Source organism: Argopecten irradians, chromosome 12, assembly GCF_041381155.1.
Source record: "Argopecten irradians isolate NY chromosome 12, Ai_NY, whole genome shotgun sequence".
Classification (NCBI taxonomy): Eukaryota; Metazoa; Mollusca; class Bivalvia; order Pectinida; family Pectinidae; genus Argopecten; species Argopecten irradians.
In genome coordinates this window covers 32,456,216-32,476,134 of record NC_091145.1, presented here as the reverse complement: position 1 = coordinate 32,476,134, position 19,919 = coordinate 32,456,216, and the positions used below count along the sequence as shown (strand labels likewise).

The following is a 19,919-nucleotide window of genomic DNA, read 5'->3' as shown; positions in this document are numbered from 1 at the left end:
TAGAAATACACACGGGCTATTTCCGGGGGGAATCCCAACGAAACAACAGTCGCTCAGTGCACAAACCAACGTGCTGAGCTGAGAGGCTGCTTCTGTATCGACAGGTCGATACTTCTGCAGGTGTTGTAAAACCATAGTGACTGTTATTATATCGGTCAGTTCATAGTTATCACAACTGTCTCTCGACAAAACGACTGTGTTTACAAAGCTGTGTGTGTATTCGACTTCCCCGAGAGAAAACCTGGTGGTGACAGTTCGTGACCAATGGAGGTACAAACATGAGGCTTTATTTCCGAAACTGGCGAAAGATCGCTTTTGGAATTTTAGGGATCTATTTTATTGTGTCCTGTTACACCGGTTACCTGTTGATACGACGGAGACTTTTGAGTAAATCTCGGTATGACCTACAAAGGATAAGAGAGCTGACAGGTAAGTTGTACTATAACAACTCTTGTTTACAAAATTAAATGCAGAGGAACTTTAAATATAATGTTAGACCAAGCAGACCTACAGTACGGTAAAGGTTATAATACAAGTTTTCTTGTATGCTGACGACAATTGTAGCATGTAGTTTTTATTGGGCATTAACATGGGTTTGGTTTGTGCTCCTAAGAGTGTGTTATCTTGAATACGACTTCACTAACATGGTGACTCGTGTCAAAACTATTTGACCTCTTGATGTGTGTAAACAATGCTATCACACGTGCTGATCGCGGTTCATCTGTGTCCACACTGGTGTATATGACAACGTAACAGACCACCTGTGGCGTTATGTAACCTGTACACAAAGCATTGTCATCTTAATGCAAACATTGATATCTTCAAGCAATTTATATTATAACAATTTGTAAACAAATCGTTTGTACCTACATTGTAGTACTTTGTTGTAAAAGCCAAATAAAAGTTTGAAAATTTATTGAAAAGCTGCTATGTATATATCTATGTTTGTATATTACAGAAAGTGAATTGTATATTACAGAAAGTGAAATACAATGAGGAAAATAATCATCTTTACAATTAATTGATTTTTAGAATAACTTTTCAAATTATAAACAAAGGGGGAATGGGGTAATTGAATGGTAAATATTTCCCTCTTGATTGATAAATTATCTAAATTAAAACTCAATAAGACCAGGATCAAACTATTGAGTGAGATCAAGCTAAGATCTGTATTCTTCAAGCATCTTGTACAAGACTATAGCCTTAGTACAGACCATTGGTAATTTGACCCAACATTGGACACTAAATGACCTGAAACATTATCTCACCAAAACCACCTGCTTTCATTGAATTAGTGGATTTCATGTTCACTTGACATGAAATCAATTTACTTTAATTATACCTTATGGTCATGTTTCATTCATCATAGAGGCATGAAGCCTAAATTATTATTGAAATTTCATGAACATTAGAACAAGCATTGATATTAAGAAAAGCATAAATTTCCAAAAAAAATTCAAAATCTTACCAATAAATTGCTAAGTTGGAGTTAAAGTTTAATTAGCTATAAATAATCTAAATGTCGGAAAAGTTTAATTAGCTATAAATAATCAAAATGTCAGATATAAATTTCAGAATAAAAAACAAAATAGTTATAGGAATTGATTAATGGATTAATTGTTATTTGACTTTATCTGCAATTACATATAAACTTAATTCAACACATTATTGTAATAATCAAATGAGCATATGATAATACCTACAACTATCACATGAACTTGACTTCTTGTTAATTATAATCTTGGGTGAGGTATGTAATAGATATTATATAGTATAGTCTTCTATACGCTGGTCATGTCAGTTTGTCTTGAAGATGTTGAGAGACGATGTGGTCTTTACTTTCATGGAAATGGCATTTGTCCAATTGGCTTGAGCGAGGTGCTTTAATTAACTTTTAATTGCTACGATTAGCATTTTATACCTCACTTCTCTTTTTTAAGTAAATCAATGGGCTAACTATAGCAAGAGAGAACGCTTTATCTCATAGCATGTATATACGTACCTGCATGGTAAACAAAATTGTAAAAAAAACTTTACTTAGGAGACGTTGTGATTGACATATTTGCTCAGATACTTAGGGGAAGGCCTTGGTCTTTGTGTGAACAGCTCCGTGGCATTGATTTCAGGATTTAGTTGTGTAGTTTTTGCTGCCTTGTGATCCCTAATACCGTACCAAATTGGCTTCGTCTGTGGTGTACGTGAACGTCTTGAGATCTATCATCAAGGGTCTATCCGTATACCTCAAGTTTTACATTTCCTTTTGATTAAAGCCTACATGATCTACAGCGTGATGAGATCAATGGATCAATGAATCAGTATTAAAACCATTAATACTAATTAGTTTGGTGTATTTACCAACAAAAACATGTGGCTGCCTTATAGCTGTTGCTACCTAGTATACATGTACATGCAGTTTATGTACAATAAAACCTTTAGTTATTTAGTTTTTTTCTGAGACTTGCCACTTATATATTTATTAAAGAATCTGAAAACGCTAAAAATCTTTTTATGTATTTTAGCATTTGCAGCTTATATCGATCTATATATTTATGTGTGAGTTAATTAAATCAACTTAAAAGTTTCACCCCTAATCATAATAAATACAGGAAAATATGGCAAGTAGATTTATTAAAAGTTTGAAATACAGTTGTCATTAATCTAATAGTTTTCTTTTTTTTTAAAGAAACACAAAACAATTTAACGATCAGGTATATATATATATGATTTACTGGTAATATCTATAGCACCTGCAACCCACCCTCTCCATTTCTTACACTTATGATAATCTCAAAGAATAAACTTTATTTTCTTTTGGTTTGGTTGAGAAACCACATTTTTGTTTTGCTTTTGTTTTTTATTAAGTTTGCATTTTTTATGAAATATTTAAAATGAAAATGTGGTGTTGGATTTATCTTAATTGTTTCACTTAAATTTATACTTCTGTTAAGCAATAATATATATCAAGTTCTGTTAACCCCTCACTCATTACCTAAACAAATGTTATTTACCTGTAAACTGGTAATAAACAAGCTAATTGCAAATCGTAAGATGGCCACCACCAGCTGGGAGTCTTTACATTTATAACTGTTAATTTGTTTACTGATAATTATTGGCACTTACTACATACATCACCTAGCTAGCAGGGGGTAACTCTGCAGGTTAATACCATATTGGTTTGGTAACATTTACCTAGCTAGCAGGGGGAAACTCTGCAGGTTAATACCATATTGGTTTGGTAACATTTACCTGAGCAAATGTTATTTACCTGTAACTAACAAAACCATGCATGGTCACCTGGGATGGCATGAATGGACTGCTAATCATAAGTTCCATTTTATATTGATGAGCATAGCTGGGTATTTTAAGATAATTAAATTTATAAAATGTCCTAGTTTGAAATATTTAGTGATATTTCTATTCAATATTCCACTTTAAAAAATTATTTTCAGTTTTATCCATGTTGATTATAATTATAAACTCTTTGATTGGACATATAGTACATTTGACCTGTACATGCAGTGCTACTGTGAAATCAATAATTTCCGTGGGGATTTAATTTTCGTGGATTTCGGGTTTTGACCAAAATGATGAATTTAGATCCCCACAAAAATATATATACCTATACCAATGTTATGTAAGTTTATGCGTTCATACATTGTAGGATGATTATTACCTCACTACATAAGGTCTATTTCTAGGACAAGCATGACAAGTTCAAAGTTGGAAAATATTGTTCAAACAAAGAAAGTTTTCAGAATTTCATAGACTTCATCTAAATGTACCAAAAAATAATTGATTGATTTTATCATAACCCTCTCAATGTGACACGATACCTGGTAACTGTTTGTTGGACACTTTCATTTTAGTAATACGTTACCATAACTTTAGTATGCAAATACGCTACCTACACCCATAAAGGTAAGTATTACATCATGAAAATTGAGGTTTTTCAATGTAAAACCAATTTTCATGATGTAATACTTACCATAACTTTAGTATGCAAATACGCTACCTACACCCATCTTTGTAGCCCCAACAAACATAAGATTTGAGAATCCCGTCTCCCTACCGTACCTCATCTCGTACTCGACGAGAGTAACATAGAGTGGTCTCCCTTCCTCAAAAACCCTTTATGGAGCCACAGGGGCAAAATGGCTGAGGAGGAAAGGGGAGGAAACAGAAGGGTGGGACTCCATAAAGTTATGGTAAGTATTACATCATGAAAATTGGTTTTACATTGAAAAACCTCAATTTCATTTCAGTAATACGTTACCATAACTTTAGTATGCGAATTCGTCTTACCGTAGTGGAGAGTCCGAAGCCAGGCAGCCCAATCAAACGTCAAATCCAGGAGACAAGCCCCAGTAGGGAGAATAAAAAGGGGTTCCAGGAACCCCCCCGAAGGAAAGGGATAAAAAATGGAATACCTCCCAGAGAAAAGAGGAGTACCATCGTGATGCCTGCCCGCATACAGTTAAAACCAAAAATAAATACCATGTCTAGGGCGGAGGAACAGTCACAGACTGAGCCGCCACAACTGGACCCAAGGAAAACAGTCCCTCAGAATGAGAGGACAGGGACCGGAGGTAAAAGTCAGTGAAAGTAGACTGACCACGCCAAAAGGCAGCAGACATGATGTCCTGGAATGAGGACCCATTTAGGAGAGCCAAAGAAGCTGCAAGGGCTCTAACCTCATGAGCCCTCACCTTACATTTCGCCCGAGATAGATCATTAGATAGCTCATAAGCAATCTTGATCACCTGACATATCCATCTGGAAATGGATTGGGAGGAGATATCCTGCTGACCCTGTTTAATGGGCAAGAATAGACGAGATCGAGTACCTCGCCCCCCCCCTAGTTTTATCAAGGTAAAACCTAAGTGCTCGACAGGGGCACAGCAACTGATCATTCTCCTCAGACTCAACAGAGACTGTCAAGGAAGGAATCCTAATGGGATCGGGCGAAAAACCAGGAACCTGATTCTTTGCCAAAAAGGCAGGATCAGTGAGAAGGGTAACGGCAGAGCTATCTCTGGCCCAACGAAGGCACGAAGAGTGAACAGACAAAGCATGGATATCACTCCTCCTACGGCCTGAGGCAAGGGCAAGCAGGAAGACAGTCTTAAAAGTTAAAAACTTTAGGGAGACAGACCCCAAAGGCTCATAAGGAGCCCCCTTCAGTGACTCTAACACAAGAGCTAGGTTCCACTGTGGAGCTAACTGCCGTACCCTAGGCCTGTCCAGACTGAAGCCCCTAATCAAAGCAGACAACGAGGTGGAAGAACCTACCTCTCGCCTATCATGAAAAGACAGTACACTGGCAATAGCCGTGCGGTATCCCGCAATAGTACCAGAGGCGAGATTCCGTTCCCTAAATAAATAGAGAAGGAAATCTGCAATCAGCTGGACAGAAGCCTTGATCGGATCAATCTTCCTGCCGATACACCAATCACAGAAGATCTTCCAGCGTGACTGGTAGACGGCAGAAGAGGAAGACCTAATTGATCGGGCGATGCGGGCTGACACGTCCGAAGAAAAGCCTGCCTGAGCGAGGCCTCCTGAGATAGCTTCCACGCGTGAAGGTGGAGGATCTCGGGACGTGAATGCATCGTCCGTGACCGAGGCTGGCGCAGGAGATTGGATCTGAGTGGAAGAACCAGAGGAACATCCACCAGAAACGACAATAGCTCCGGAAACCATGGTTGTCTCGGCCACAGGGGCGCTATCAGAAGGAGGGAGCAATGATGCGTCCGAAACTTCTGTAGAACCCTGCCCACCAGGTTGAATGGAGGGAATGCATAAGCCTGCATCCCCTCCCAATCCAGAGATAGCGCGTCCACAGCCCAAGCCAATTGGTCTGGCACCGGAGAGACAAAGGTTGGCAGCTGATTGTTCAGGGAAGTGGCGAAAAGGTCTATATGAGGCCTGTCCCACACCTGACAAATGCCCTCGAAGATCGAGGGATTTAGTTGCCATTCTGTCAGAACCGGCTGGCGGCGCCTGGAGAGAGTATCCGCCAGAACATTCAACCTGCCTGGAAGATGCTTGACTAGAATAGTCAACTGCATTTCCTGACAGAGAAGAAGAACACGGATAGCGAGGGCACAAAGGACGTGGGACCTTGTCCCCCCCTGTCTCTCCAGATACGCGACAACTGTAGAGTTGTCCGTAGCCACACAAACCACCTTGGAATGCAGAATCTTTCGAAAAGCCTGCAAAGCCAACAGAACAGCCCTCATCTCCAGCACATTGATGTGCTCGGAGAGCTGATCCCCAGACCATTCCCCCGACCGGCAATGGCCATCGAGGTAAGCCCCCCAACCTGTCATGGACGCGTCCGTGAACAAGGTCATGGTGGGAGCTGGCTTGGACAACGGAACCCCCTGTAGAACATTGTCTTTGAGAGTCCACCACCGTGCAAACTCCTTCACGGACTGGTTGAGAGGAAGCCAAGCCTCCCATTCCCTGCTGGCAGGAACCCAGTTCGCGAGGAGAAACATCTGGAGAGGTCTGATGTGAAGTCTCCCAAGGGGGACTACATCTGCCAGGGAGTTGAGATAACCCAGAAAACTGAGAAACCAACGCACCTGGACGTGTGACCAACTGATGAAGGTCAGAGCAAGATCTCTGGCCTTCTCGAACTTCTCCAAAGGTGGAAGGGCAATGCCCTGAACCGTGTTGAAACGGTTTCCCAGGAAGACAAAGTCTCGAGAAGGGGAGACCTCGGACTTCTCTCTGGAAGGAATGAAGCCGACTTTGAGCAAAAAGTTCAGGACCAGACGGGTGTTCTGCACCAAAGATTCCCGCACTAGGTGGAGCATGAGGGAATCGTCAAAATAGATGTGAACATCTATTCCCCTGGAGTGCAGAAACCCCACGACAACCTGCAGCAGCTTGGTGAAAACCAAAGGAGCTGTCGTGAGCCCGAAAGGCATGGCCCGGAACTGAAAAACCTTCCCGTTGCAAGTGAAACGGAGGAATTTCCGTGCCGACTTCTTGATGGGAATGTGGAAGTAGGCATCCTTCAGATCTACTGAAGTAGCCCACATCCCCTCTCTCACCGAAGCTATGATGCTCCGTGGAGTCTCCATCTTGAAGTGAGGAGAATCTACGTGCCTGTTGAAGGCACTTAGATCTATGATGGGACGCCAAGCTCCGGACTTTTTCCGAACCAGAAACATTCTGGAATAAAAGCCTGGAGTGCATTCCACCATAGGCACCTCCTCGACCGCGCCCTTTAAAAGCATGGTCCTTACTTCCTCCTGGATGGCAAGTGCCTTTTCTGGATCCCCCGGAGGAGGGAAGAAGATAGGTCTTGATGCCAAGGGCGGATCCCGCAAGAGGGGAATGCCCAACCCCTCCTTGACCACAGACAAGGCCCATGTGTCCTCTGTGATTTCCTTCCACTCTGGGAGGAAGAAGGACAGACGACCTCCTACAGGAAGATCGGGACGAGGAAGATCGAGACCCTCCCAGGCGGGAGAATCGCTTCCTAACCCGAAACTGAATCCTGCGGGAGAAGGACCGGAATCTAAAACTGGAGGAGCGGAGTCCTCCAGAACAGACCCCTCGTCTGGAATGGCCAAGGAGGGGGAAAAAGAGTCAGGAACTCTTCTTCTTACCCCCAGGAGGGTTCTTGCCCTTCTTACCCTTCCCCTTGTTGCCCTTGAAGTAAGGCTTCGACTTCGGCTGTGCAGTAGACTGAGGAGCTGAAGTTCTAGCCTTCTTCTTGGGAGGCACGGACCCCTGCGAGGTACTGGCCTTCACGGTCTGCAATCTCTTCAAAAGAAGGGCAGAAGCGACCGAGTCCTCCTTCAAATCCTTCTGAACAGAAGGAAGAGTCCCTCCAAAAAGAGTGGACCCAGAGAAGGGGGCAGTCAACAATCGGGACCGGTAAGGTTCTTCGACCGGGCGGTTTTTCAACACAGAAAAACGCCTAGCCAACAAGACATTGGCGAGCAATGACACCTGTAAAGACGCCAAGGCTCTCAATGCCCTGTTCAGGGCAGAGGTAACTCTGTCCTGAATGTCGGCCTGCTCTGTCTCAGATATCCGACTCTCAGGCACATCGGATACCCTATATAGACTAACCGTCAGAAAGTCTATATAAGACAGAATTTGAATGGAAAGGCGCAGCAGCCTCTCCATCTTGTGGTGCTCCTTGGAGCCGAACACCACCTGGTCCACTGACTTGCCGGGCCAAGCTGCCAATTCTCTAGACTCCAGCTTAGCTGGCTGAGAGGACAGCAGTCCATCGTGAATGGCATAATCAGAGGCCTGAACCTCTGATAAATCACCAACACTGAGCTGCAACCCGGCAAACCCAGGCGTGCGAGATGAAGAAGAATTCTTCTCCATAACTCGAGACTGGGCAGTGGCCAGAGCTGAAGACACAATAGTGCCTTCTGGCAGTGAGCGATCTGACTGAGCAGATGCCCGTTGAGCCACCAAAAACCCAAAAGGGTGGTGGACTCCGGCATGGATGATGCGGAAGGTGGTGGGCAAACCTCCGCCCCGAGAATCCGAGATACATCGGCCCTAAGGGCCCGCATCCCAGACAAAACCTGCTGGGCATCCACCTCAGCAGCCTCGAGGTCACCCTCCTCCTGGAAATCTTCAACCTGAGGATCTGCATCCGACAAACCAGATTGGTCAATATCGGAGCAGCCAGGGGAGAGATGAACAACATCATCATCCTCTGCCGAACCCACGACCTCACAGTCCATATCCTCCTCGTTGCCTGGACCCGAGGTCCCAACGGGGAGAAAAGGGCCAGCAAAAGAGACAGACTCAGGAAAACTCTCCTGAGCAGGCTCCAACAAGTGGCGTTTAGGAGCCGAACTCCTAACCACAGAAGCTGAGGGCTTCGACCTAACGGTCGAAGCTCGACCCTTGGACTCGGAGACAAACGGGACTGCACGAGAAGCAGAAGTCCTAAAGGTCCGGCGAACCTTTCTAGGACCGGCACCCGAAGCAGCAGTAGGTTGGGGGGGAGCAACCGAACCGCTGACAGGCCTCCGCGAGGGAGAGACCAAACCCCAAGGGTTCCAAGAAGGAATAGCCATGGGGTTAAAACCGTATCCCTGAAAATACGGAAAAGGTCCCGTGGGTTGGGAGTGACCCCAGAACTGGCCAAACTGGCCTGCCTGAGACTGGGGCTGGCCAACCTGACCAAAGGACGAGGTTGGACCACCACTCCCTCCAAGTGGAAACCCGGACATGTATGGGCTAGGCCCATAACTGCCGGGATGCTGCTGAAACCCAAAACCATCCGCAGGCTGGTTTGGGGGGCCCAAGGATGGTTGCCCGCAGGCCCCCGTATACCCTAAGCCAGGGGGAAAAGGAGGCCGAAAATCGGACACCTGACCAACAAACCCAGGACCCTGAGGATGACCCCCTGGGAAAACCGAGCCAGCACACTCAGGAGCGGACCTAATAGGACCGGGACCAGGTAACTGGACGGGAGGGAAAGTTGGACCAGAATTGATGCCGGGATTAGAGAGCTGCGCATCACTAATCCCAGTGGAAACGGACAAACCAGAAAGGAAGTCTGTAGTCCCTGAACCCAAACTCGGACGAAAAGGTCCGGCATCAAGATCGCCCCCAACAGCAACACCACCTGGAATGCCGGAGCCGCTGACAACGTCAGAGACCGGCGGCTGGTAGTCCCTACCCGAAGGCAAGCATGGAAGCTTACGAGCATTCCCAGCCAATTCGACCCTAGACCGAGAAACGTCAGGGTCAGGCTGCCCCTCCCCTACTCCAGGAACATCCTGGACAGGAGGGACCACCCCCTGATCTCGAGAAGAACCTGTAGAGACAGGAACTACCGAGACAGGAACAGAAACAGAACTAGAAGCCTGCTTCCTTCTCCTCCCGTAAGATGAGGACGAATCCCTCTTACGGGAGGACGAAGATCGCCTTGGTGTAATGCCGGCCTGGCCAAGAGCCTCTCCAACTGGACAAAGTTCACAAGGAGAGGACTCATGACAAGGGCGACATAGGGGACATGCATCATGTGGGTCCCGTTCCTCATAGAAATGGGAACACCCATGAGCAGACCCCTGACGCTGACCCGAGCGGGACATACCAGGCATTACAACGACAATTACGTAAACAAGGTAAGAAAAAATACGTCAAAAACGTAAAATATAAGCAACACACGCTAAACACGTAAAAAACAGTGTTAGGTGACACAAATCTTACCTAATAACAACGGCAACGAAGCCTCAGCGACGAAAAACCGAACAAAAACAAACGTAAACAAACCGGAAACAGCGAGACGTCACCAGTAATGACGGATCGCACGGAACACCGGCAAGCACGTGGAACAGTCAAAAAACGGCCGAAAAAGGCACAAAAAACGAATGACAGTACAAAAAGAAAACAACACAGGGCAGATGGGTAAACACACAACTGAATGTGTGAAAAAATTTGACTAAAACGTCAAATAAATGGACCTAACAGCGAAACGAAATAGACACAATGCAATTGCCGTCCGAGCTGTGTAGCGCCATAAAGGAAAGAGGAAGGGAGACCACTCTATGTTACTCTCGTCGAGTACGAGATGAGGTACGGTAGGGAGACGGGATTCTCAAATCTTATGTTTGTTGGGGCTACAAAGATGGGTGTAGGTAGCGTATTTGCATACTAAAGTTATGGTAACGTATTACTGAAATGAAATTGGTTTTACAAACTGTGTTGTGGGGTAGAGCTTAGTTCCGCTTGAGCGATCACACAGTACAGGTGACAGTGTCACTGGGTATTTTAACGGTAATGTGTATGGTCTTCTCCACAGGGACCTGGCACGAAAATTTTTAACCAATAGTATACATATATATATATTATAGTATCAAGGGTATGAACTCGGCGGTCGAAAAAAACGGACCTATTTTTTTAAAACCGTGATTATTTTAATAAATTGGTTCTATACAACATTGACGGATATCTTACCTTAAAGAGAAATAATTTATCTTTCCATTGAGTGCTTGATGAACAAAATTGGCCAAGTATTGACGAAGTTATGGCTTGATGAATCAGGAAATTTACGTCAAATATGCTAGGTAGACATTTCCCTGTCCGGTCGAAATGTCGTCTCGGCTCTAATGGGTACCTCAAAAACTAAGCCAAAATCTACGCTTGTGGCTGTAAACACTACCCATAACTGTGTTCATCCACAATCTCCTTTGGAGGTGTCATGACCCGTACTTTGTAGAAACTCCATTTAAACATCGTGTAGCTCACTTACTTTAACCGTCACCGCCATGTTCATTTTTCTCTCGGAACGCTCCTCGACTTTACATATCGTGACTACATTATGCAAATTATGTAGTGTTGTGCTTGTGGGTAAACTCGAGAAGCGTTCCGAAAAACAAATGAACATGGCGGTCACGGTTAAAGTAAGTGAGCTACACGATGTTTAAATGGGGTTTCAACAAAGTACGGGTCATGACACCTCCAAAGGAGATTGTGGATGAATACAGTTATGGGTACTGTTTACCACCACAAGCGTAGATTTTGTGATTTTGGCTTGGTTTTTGAGGTACCCATTAGAGCCGAGACGACATTTCGACCGGACAGGGAAATGTCTACCTAGCAATTTTTTCGTAAATTTACCGATTCATCAAGCTATAACTTCGTCAATACTTGGCCAATTTTATTCATCAAGCACTCAATGGAAACATAAATTATTTCTCTTTAAGGTAAGATATCCGTCAATGTTGTATAGAACCCATTTATTAAAATAATCACGGTTTTAAATAAATAGGTCAGTTTTTCTAGACCGCCGAGTTCATACCCTTGATACTATAATATATATATGTATACTGTTAGTTTAAAAAAAAATCGTGCCAGGTCCCTGTGGTCTTCTCCACGAATTTAAGTGCCAACGAAATTGTTATATTTTAGAATCCACGAAAATTGAGCCTAACAAAAACAAATGATTTCACAGTATATCAATATGATGATGACCTTTTTTGCATGTTTTGGAAGATATCTAGATCTATAGCGTTGACAGTTTGGTCGACATGCAAATTCAATCCAAATATGTTTTGATGTAACTGTCTGCGTAAATTTATAAACATAGTACTGGAAACAAAACAGAATCTGTTTAGGGCATTGTGAACATGCTGATATTAAATTTATTACATATGTGATATATAATATAATTTATATATTATAATTGTCGAGTTTATATAAGGGCTATGACGGAATTTTGAAATAGTAGAACTTGGCAAACTGCATGGGTATACATTGTAGCTTAAAGTAATCTAAATAAACACATGTATTAAGTAATAACCAAAGGGATTATATGGTAATTCTTACTTACTGTAACAGCCAGACCAACCTGCCCAGATGGAATTAAGTAGACCTCTTTGACATTTAGGCCATATATTTAGCCATATACATGTATAGAATTATAATGTGGTAAATACTACATGGCTGGCTTATATTTGTAGTTGTATATTATTAGTTACACAGTTTGTAAGTGACCTAATGTGGAAAAATATTGGGTCTAAAATAAACTTGTATCGGGCGAGGCGAAGCCGAGCCTGATACATGTTTATTTTAGACCTAATATTTTTCTGTATTAGGTCACTAACAAACTGTGAAACGAATTATCCCGTCGAAGACCCTTTCAATGAAGTAACTGCAAAATGCAATATGTACTGAGTATGGAAACAAAAACGACTCAAAACTTAAAACAATTTTCACCTCATTGAAGACTCGAATGCATTGTCATGGTCCATTTCTGTTAAATAATCCTAAATAAGTGTTGTCAATGTTGGTTTGCTTTGAAAGTGGTCATCAGCGCTATCATTCAAACATTTTGTCTCCATCTCTTTAAGTGCCATCGTCATGAAGCGTTACTTGACCGCCATCTTGTTGCTAATGACGTTATGGGCAAAGAACGATAACTCTATCGTCCAAACCTGATACAATGTCTACTAACCTGATACGAATATATCTTGGATATCACGTGACGTCATTTTAACCAATAGGAATACAAGATTCTCTTGCCCAAGACAGTGATATCCACAGTTTTACCGGTGTGAGATTTTTCTATCTCACCCTAGGGTAAAGACAAGCTACACGAGATCTTCACATGTGCCCAATAATGATATGACGTCACGACAACAGAATCATGAAGTCAAGGTAATAATATTATAACATCACGACAACAATGAAATGACGTCACAAAGATGGCGAAGACGGCGACTCATCGAGGTTACATCATCCTCGCTTGCATAATTAAGTGACACGTTTATTAGAGACACAAAGTTGTTCACGGGGTAAGAGAAAAAGAATCATTCACCTTCTTTGAGGTGAGGCAGGAGATCTCAACCCTCAGGATAAGATTCTTAAACTGTCAAACACTTTGCAATTTAGCCTCATGTTTGACAACTTAAGAATCTTACCCCTCGGGTTGAGACTCTCCTGTCTCACTCCAAAGGGGGTGAAAGATTCTGTTATTCTTGTCTGAGGCGAGATAAATATAAATGTATGAATTAATGATAACACAGTTGAACTTACCTTAATTATCTTGCTCAGTGATCATGCATTTACGGATGATGCAAAGAAATTCGAGCAGTACGTTACAGAGTGTTCTGTTATTTGTTTTTTGTTAACTTTAAGGAGTAATAATGCATGCATGGGGTAAGCATGTCATTTTTTGGATGCTGCTTGCAGCTATTGCTTATTTGTTGTCATTAAAGGTTAAAAATGGAATGAAGTACTGATTGTGCATCCACCAAAAGCAAGATACATTATTTCATATATGTATTTTTGTGTTAATTATATATACTCAATTAAACATCAGTTATTGTTTAAATGATGAGTATCGTTTATGCCATTTTTGCAGTGAAGCAACTTTAATATTGAGGACCTATAAGGTAAAATTTAAATATTTTTTTTCTCTGGTATTCAAGTACTCCTGCGGTTAAGTACATACATTTGATCATTTCATGAGCGAATATTTCGTTGAGACCAATAAAGTATTTAGAACACTTGGAAACATATATATGGGTAGAGTTTTACGAGGATCAATTGCTCAGTTTTATTTACTGCAAAAATTTTCACGGGGAAAAAAACTAAAAATGCAGAAAATGGTGATGCATTATTTAACAGGAAATGTGAAGTTAGAGAATTTAGGGCCATCAATATAAGGACTGCTCTTGTTGTTCCTGAATAAATTTCCTCTTTGCTAACGATCATCTTACAGTGAATACTGTATAATTATGCATGCAGATATTCATCTGACTAGACACATAAATGTGCAATTCAACACTTCTCGCCTTACAAGGAGGGCTCGTCTACAGTGCAAGATATAGACAAAGAAGTGCAAGAAATGTCCAGAATCATAATTCAGACTGTATCATGTGTGCAACTGTATGTATATGAATGTACATAATTCATATACAAATTGGTAATTTGAAACATCATTGGAGACAAATCAATGATTCTTGCAGTCTCTTAGGATACAGCTAGCTAGGCTTCACAAAATATTTTATATTCTGATATATTTTCTGTTCTTGAAACTGTTTTAAGAGGAAATTTTGATGTAATGGAGATAAGCTAGGTGTTACATGTATGTAGTAACCAAAAAAGGAAATGACTCACAAAGTCTATAAATGGACCAGTGTTGTGGTCAACAACAAAAAACTGATAAGATTGACGAGGCAAAAAGCCTGTATAACAGGGAATTTTTATCTGTCACACCGAAGCATTAAGGTGAGAACCACGCCTCAGTGAACTTCTACATAGACACTCTTTCTAAAACGTACTCCTGATAAAGCCGAGCTTTTGTACTAAACAATGGCAGTTACATGGAATAGCCACGCTACATTAGTTCTGATATCTGTTCCTATACAAACTTTCTTTACTAACACCTAATGCTAGAACATGATCATGAATATCGTCTTAGAAATATACTATCCACTTTAAAGTAAGACATTTTAAAACATCTGATGAAACATGAGATATTAAATTTGATAAATTGCTGTTTTTATGACTATAGGGTGTTGAACAGGTCTAACACAATGTCACCTCTGTCAGATACGTGTATGGTCACACACACTGACTCCTTGTAGACGTAAAACGTTTAAATGATCTATGTCTTTTAAAAGTGAATCCATTTAGCTTTACACCTGATACCCTTATACATGTTCATCTATAATGGGGTAAATAAAAATAGAGTTTAACAAATTCTTCCCTGAAGACACCTTTGAATTCTTCTAATTCAAAGGCTAGAAGAGTTCATTGTGATTTTTTCAATGGCCAATAAGTTGATATTACTATGGCAGGAATGTAATAATGGGCCCTAAAACTTATAACAGAGATCAAGTTCTATGTATGTCCTTATCTTTTATCATAAACATGTAGTGTCAAAAATTTGACAGCCAAACCTGTCTACTCTATCTTGGCCTATATACAGATTTACCTCCCTTATAGATATCCAGACATCATTATTTTCTGAGTGAAACTCATGCACACATAATTTCCTAAGAAAGGTATGATTTTACGCTTGCAAATAGATGTCATAATCAATACCTACCCCCTAAGGGCAGATAACTCTGTAATTTGCAAATACAGAATAACAATCACCCATTGGTTTAAGAAAAAATAGTCTAAATATTAAAGCTATAAGTGGTCTTTATACACAGGACAAATTGTGTTGAAATTGACTATTTGATTGCAATTGTGTTATAATGTAAGTTATTAAGCAGGTGGTCTTATACAATGGTGGTCCCTTTAAGACAGGTTTGAGTTGTGATAATGGCATATTTTCTTTCTGGTTTTAGATTGCATGCTACTAAATAGCAGAAATATTTTATTATTATTTCATCGACCACAAATTTTGTGATGCTAGATTCTGAGTAATAAAGGAATTAAATTCTGATAGTTCAAACTAATATCTAGCTGTTCTGCACTTGTCAATTTAATAGTTTGTAATTTCCTCCACAGCTGACTTTAGAGAAACTATAGCCATCATCTGTGTGAAAATTAAATAAACCAGTTCTACGGAATTCTGTGATAGTTTCATCAAGCAATTAATTTAATTAATATTGTAATTAGGGTTAAATTGGAGTTAATTTCTGGTAAGAATGCAGCTGCATGCTGGTAAAATTGGGGACATTTATTTAGCATCTACCGAATTTTGAAAAGAATTATTAATGCACAATTAAATTTTGAAGAGGAGACAACAGACTTGTAGTAATAACTAAAAGTGATTGGTTAAGGGGGAATTGATTATATATTTATTATACAGATTTCACTATAATTTATATCTATAACATTTCCTTCTATAGACAATTCTCCGTGTAGCAGTTATTGCATGCCATAGGGATAAATAAATGATTTTGATGCCATTTTAAGCCTAAATACCATGCATATAACCCATTATTTTCCCGGGCATATTATTTTCGCACTTCCATGGGTCAATTTGCTATGATTGTGAAAATTTGATCCATGAAATATTGAAAAGTGGTTGATTCATATATATTTGTAAAGCCAGATTGGGAAAATTAACCATTGATTAAAATTTGTTTTCATTGATTTTAGTTCAATAACTGCATGCATGGCTATGGGTATGGGACGTATAAGAGTTTAAGCTATAAGGCCTGCACATGGTATATGGATAAATAGTTGCAGAGATCTAGATCTCCCTTCAGACTTCAGACATTTGGCTAAGGACATGTACATGACATCATTTCCTTTTGATTCACATTATATAGATACAGTATGTGACATGTGTTTACCAGAAGGAGGGGCATGCTGTTTGTTACCTGTTTGATTTTTACCTGTCAGGTGTAAAAAAGGTGAATGAGAGGTGATATAGCCTGTGGTCATGTGAAAGTGACGCTTTGTTTCTCTGATTCATTGGATTCATGTTCACTCCATGCAAGTAAATGTTGGAAATTCATCTGTGTGAAAATAACTTTATGTATACACTAGTGTATATCACTGCACAATTATTGAATGTATCTTTGTCCTAATAGGGTACTTGCTATCTGAGTGTTCACTGACACATAATGTGATGAACTTTTGTTTTTAAACACATTGCTTAAAAAACACTTAAAAGTGATGTCAATAAAGATCTGATGTCTTTGATGTTGGTTGTCATACAAGGGTGTTAGTACCGGTGGCAGATCAGAGTGATTATATATCTCAACATATTACAACGAGGGCTCCAACTCTCATGATCAGTTTTGAGTTTGAATTCCATGTGGGGCAGCTGTTGCCTGGTTACATACTGCAGGTTGACGGTTTTTCTCCAGGCACTCTGGCATCTCTTTAATTCACTACCTAAGCCTGACATGTCCTCAAATGACACTTGCTAGTAATAGGATGTTATGGTTTAAACAAAACCAACCATGCACGGGGTACGTTTCATAATTCTAGGTTAGCTGTAATATAACTTATGTAAAAAAAATGATCAATTAAAATTAATTAATCAACATTTGCATCACATGCATATCATGATATGAGCATGTGTTAATTAACCAATGATTGGAATCATCAATGAGGAAGATATAAATACATGTTATGTTTTAAATTGGAACTTACAATGTATATCTGTAAGTTAAAGTTGTCTGAGGTTTAGAAAAATGTAATTATGTGAAAGATAATTAAAGTTTAATTACCGGTAGGTGAAGAATATGATGCATACACTGCTAAATATGTAGTTTAATGGAGAAAGTGAATGGGAAGAATTGACATTTTCTGTTCCATCGATTGTTACAAGATATTACTAAAGACATATACATATTTAATTCTTATAACCTTTAAATGTTGTACAGGTATTATTATACACTATTTTGAATTCTAAGGAGAAATTAAAAAATGAACATGGATCATGTTTATAAGTTATGTTCCTCAGACCTGATGTATTATAATGTATTGTCATGTGTGGATTGGCTGGAGGTGTGATATATATGTACAGCTAAGTTCTTTTTGTGGATAACAAATGGAAAACGTGATGATGTAATTAAAATCTCCACTGACTTGTCAGCATGTTTATTACACAAACTTTCTTATCATATAAATAACATCAGTTATGTTTATTTTCACTCATAGAAAATTGGGCTATGGCTAGAATATGATTTATATGCTAGGAAGGTTATAGTAATGGAAAGAATATGATTTATATGCTAGTAAGGTTATAGTAATGGCTAGAATATGATTTATATGCTAGTAAGGTTATAGTAATGGCTATAGAATATGATTTATATGCTAGGAAGGTTATAGTAATGGAAACCCTTTCCATTACATAGTTTGGTTTGGTTTATTAACATTTTATTAATTAACAGTCAGGGTAATTAAGGATCATATGGCCTACCATGTATGCGGTGTCTTGCATATGTATGAAGTACCAGAATCAGATGCATGTTTTGGAGACTGTGGTATATTCATGTTGTGTCTTCTTGTATAGTGGAACTCTTGCTTTATGCAGCAAAGACACCAAGCAACCAACCCCCCCCCCCCCCCCACGCCCCCCACCTGCCCTGCTCCCATCACATTATACTGAAAACAAATAAACCGTGTAGCATACACTTGCCATAAGTTTAGAAGGTGAAATTTTCCTACTTTTAATTATGTTTCTTTTTTTCAATTAATACATTACGTAACATGAATGACCCATATCAATTAATAATGATCAATGATATACATGTAAATGATAAATTAGGGGTCAGGGTACAGGTCACCCTTAACTTACAGTCAGAAAATTTGTGTTCAATTTTACCTTAAGCCAGCAAGAGCTACATAACTGCCAGGGAATAAACTGGGTTTTTTTTAAACTGCAAACTTAACTATATCTTCCTGGTTAATGACTTTTCATTGTCTCTGCAGCTTTATTCTGATGGAATCTTTTAGTAAGCAATTTGTCAACTTGTGAAAATAAAAATTTACAAAAATAAATTCTAAGTTGAATGACTCATTCTGTACCAAAGAGAACTGAAACAGAAAGCAGTAAAACTTTAGTGACATGAATTATTTCTTTGTAACATTCTTTTCTTATCCTAACTCCTTAACATCATCAAAAAGGTAGGGTCAAAGTACCATGAGCTAGAGCAGGTGTCCTAATTAGATCTTAAGATATTTGACCCAATAATTCTTAAGTGCCCAGGACATTTAAAAAAAATGAAAAAGGTCAAGAAAGGGCGCTTAATTGGACCAAATTGAGGTAAGTCTTTTCTCAAAATTATTGCACAAAAGAAGTCATTAATCTATTTACATAAGAAATCAAATGGAGAAACCTACAGGGTTTTCATAGATTCAGTTTCAACGTAAGTGAAATTTTGTCCTGAAAAAGTGAGAGGGGTGATCAGGGGTTTCAATATCAGGCAGTACCTGGTACTTTTTTGCCAGTTGAACCTGGCTGTGATACCACGTGATTTTGGGGTAAATTACATTAGACAGCATACAGATAGTATATAAAAGTACCCGCTGAAATTGCAAGTATACTGTCTGTCCTGAAAGATAATGAAACCCTTAGGTGCTTATCATCGGGACGGGACACTGATTGGGTCAAATATGGTACATGTTTATGCAGTACTGTAGATGTACTCAAACTATCTCTTTTGCTTCCTATGTCTCAGTAAAAAAAATATGAGCTTTTTGATGAAGTTATTTATATTCAAAAATCATTAGTCCTTGCTAATGCATGTATGGCTTCACCAAAAAAAAATTTGCGATTAATATTGTCAACTGAAAGGTCAGTGGACACTGTTCCAAAGCATTTGTATTGATAAGGAGTTTTTACAGCGGCCTGCATTTAATCAATAAACACTGTAGTTTAAGTTTTTATTGACATACAAATTTCTATATAAGTCTGTTACCAAACAATAAACCACAAGTAATTGGTATGGAGAGGCGAACATTTTCATTGTTGTAAGTTTTTATTTCATGGAATAAATTGT

At 39.9% G+C, this 19,919-nt stretch overlaps 1 protein-coding gene across 1 annotated transcript in view; it reads left to right on the top strand.

The window, feature by feature from the left end:
- The first annotated feature begins 21 nt into the window (after positions 1-21).
- LOC138304624 (ribitol-5-phosphate xylosyltransferase 1-like) overlaps positions 22-19,919 on the top strand; it is a 122,154-nt gene continuing 102,256 nt past the window's right edge. The window contains exon 1 of the mRNA XM_069244792.1: positions 22-429. Within this exon, the coding sequence (XP_069100893.1) occupies positions 279-429 (151 nt within the window). The 5' untranslated portion in view covers positions 22-278. The remainder of the gene's footprint in view (positions 430-19,919) is intronic.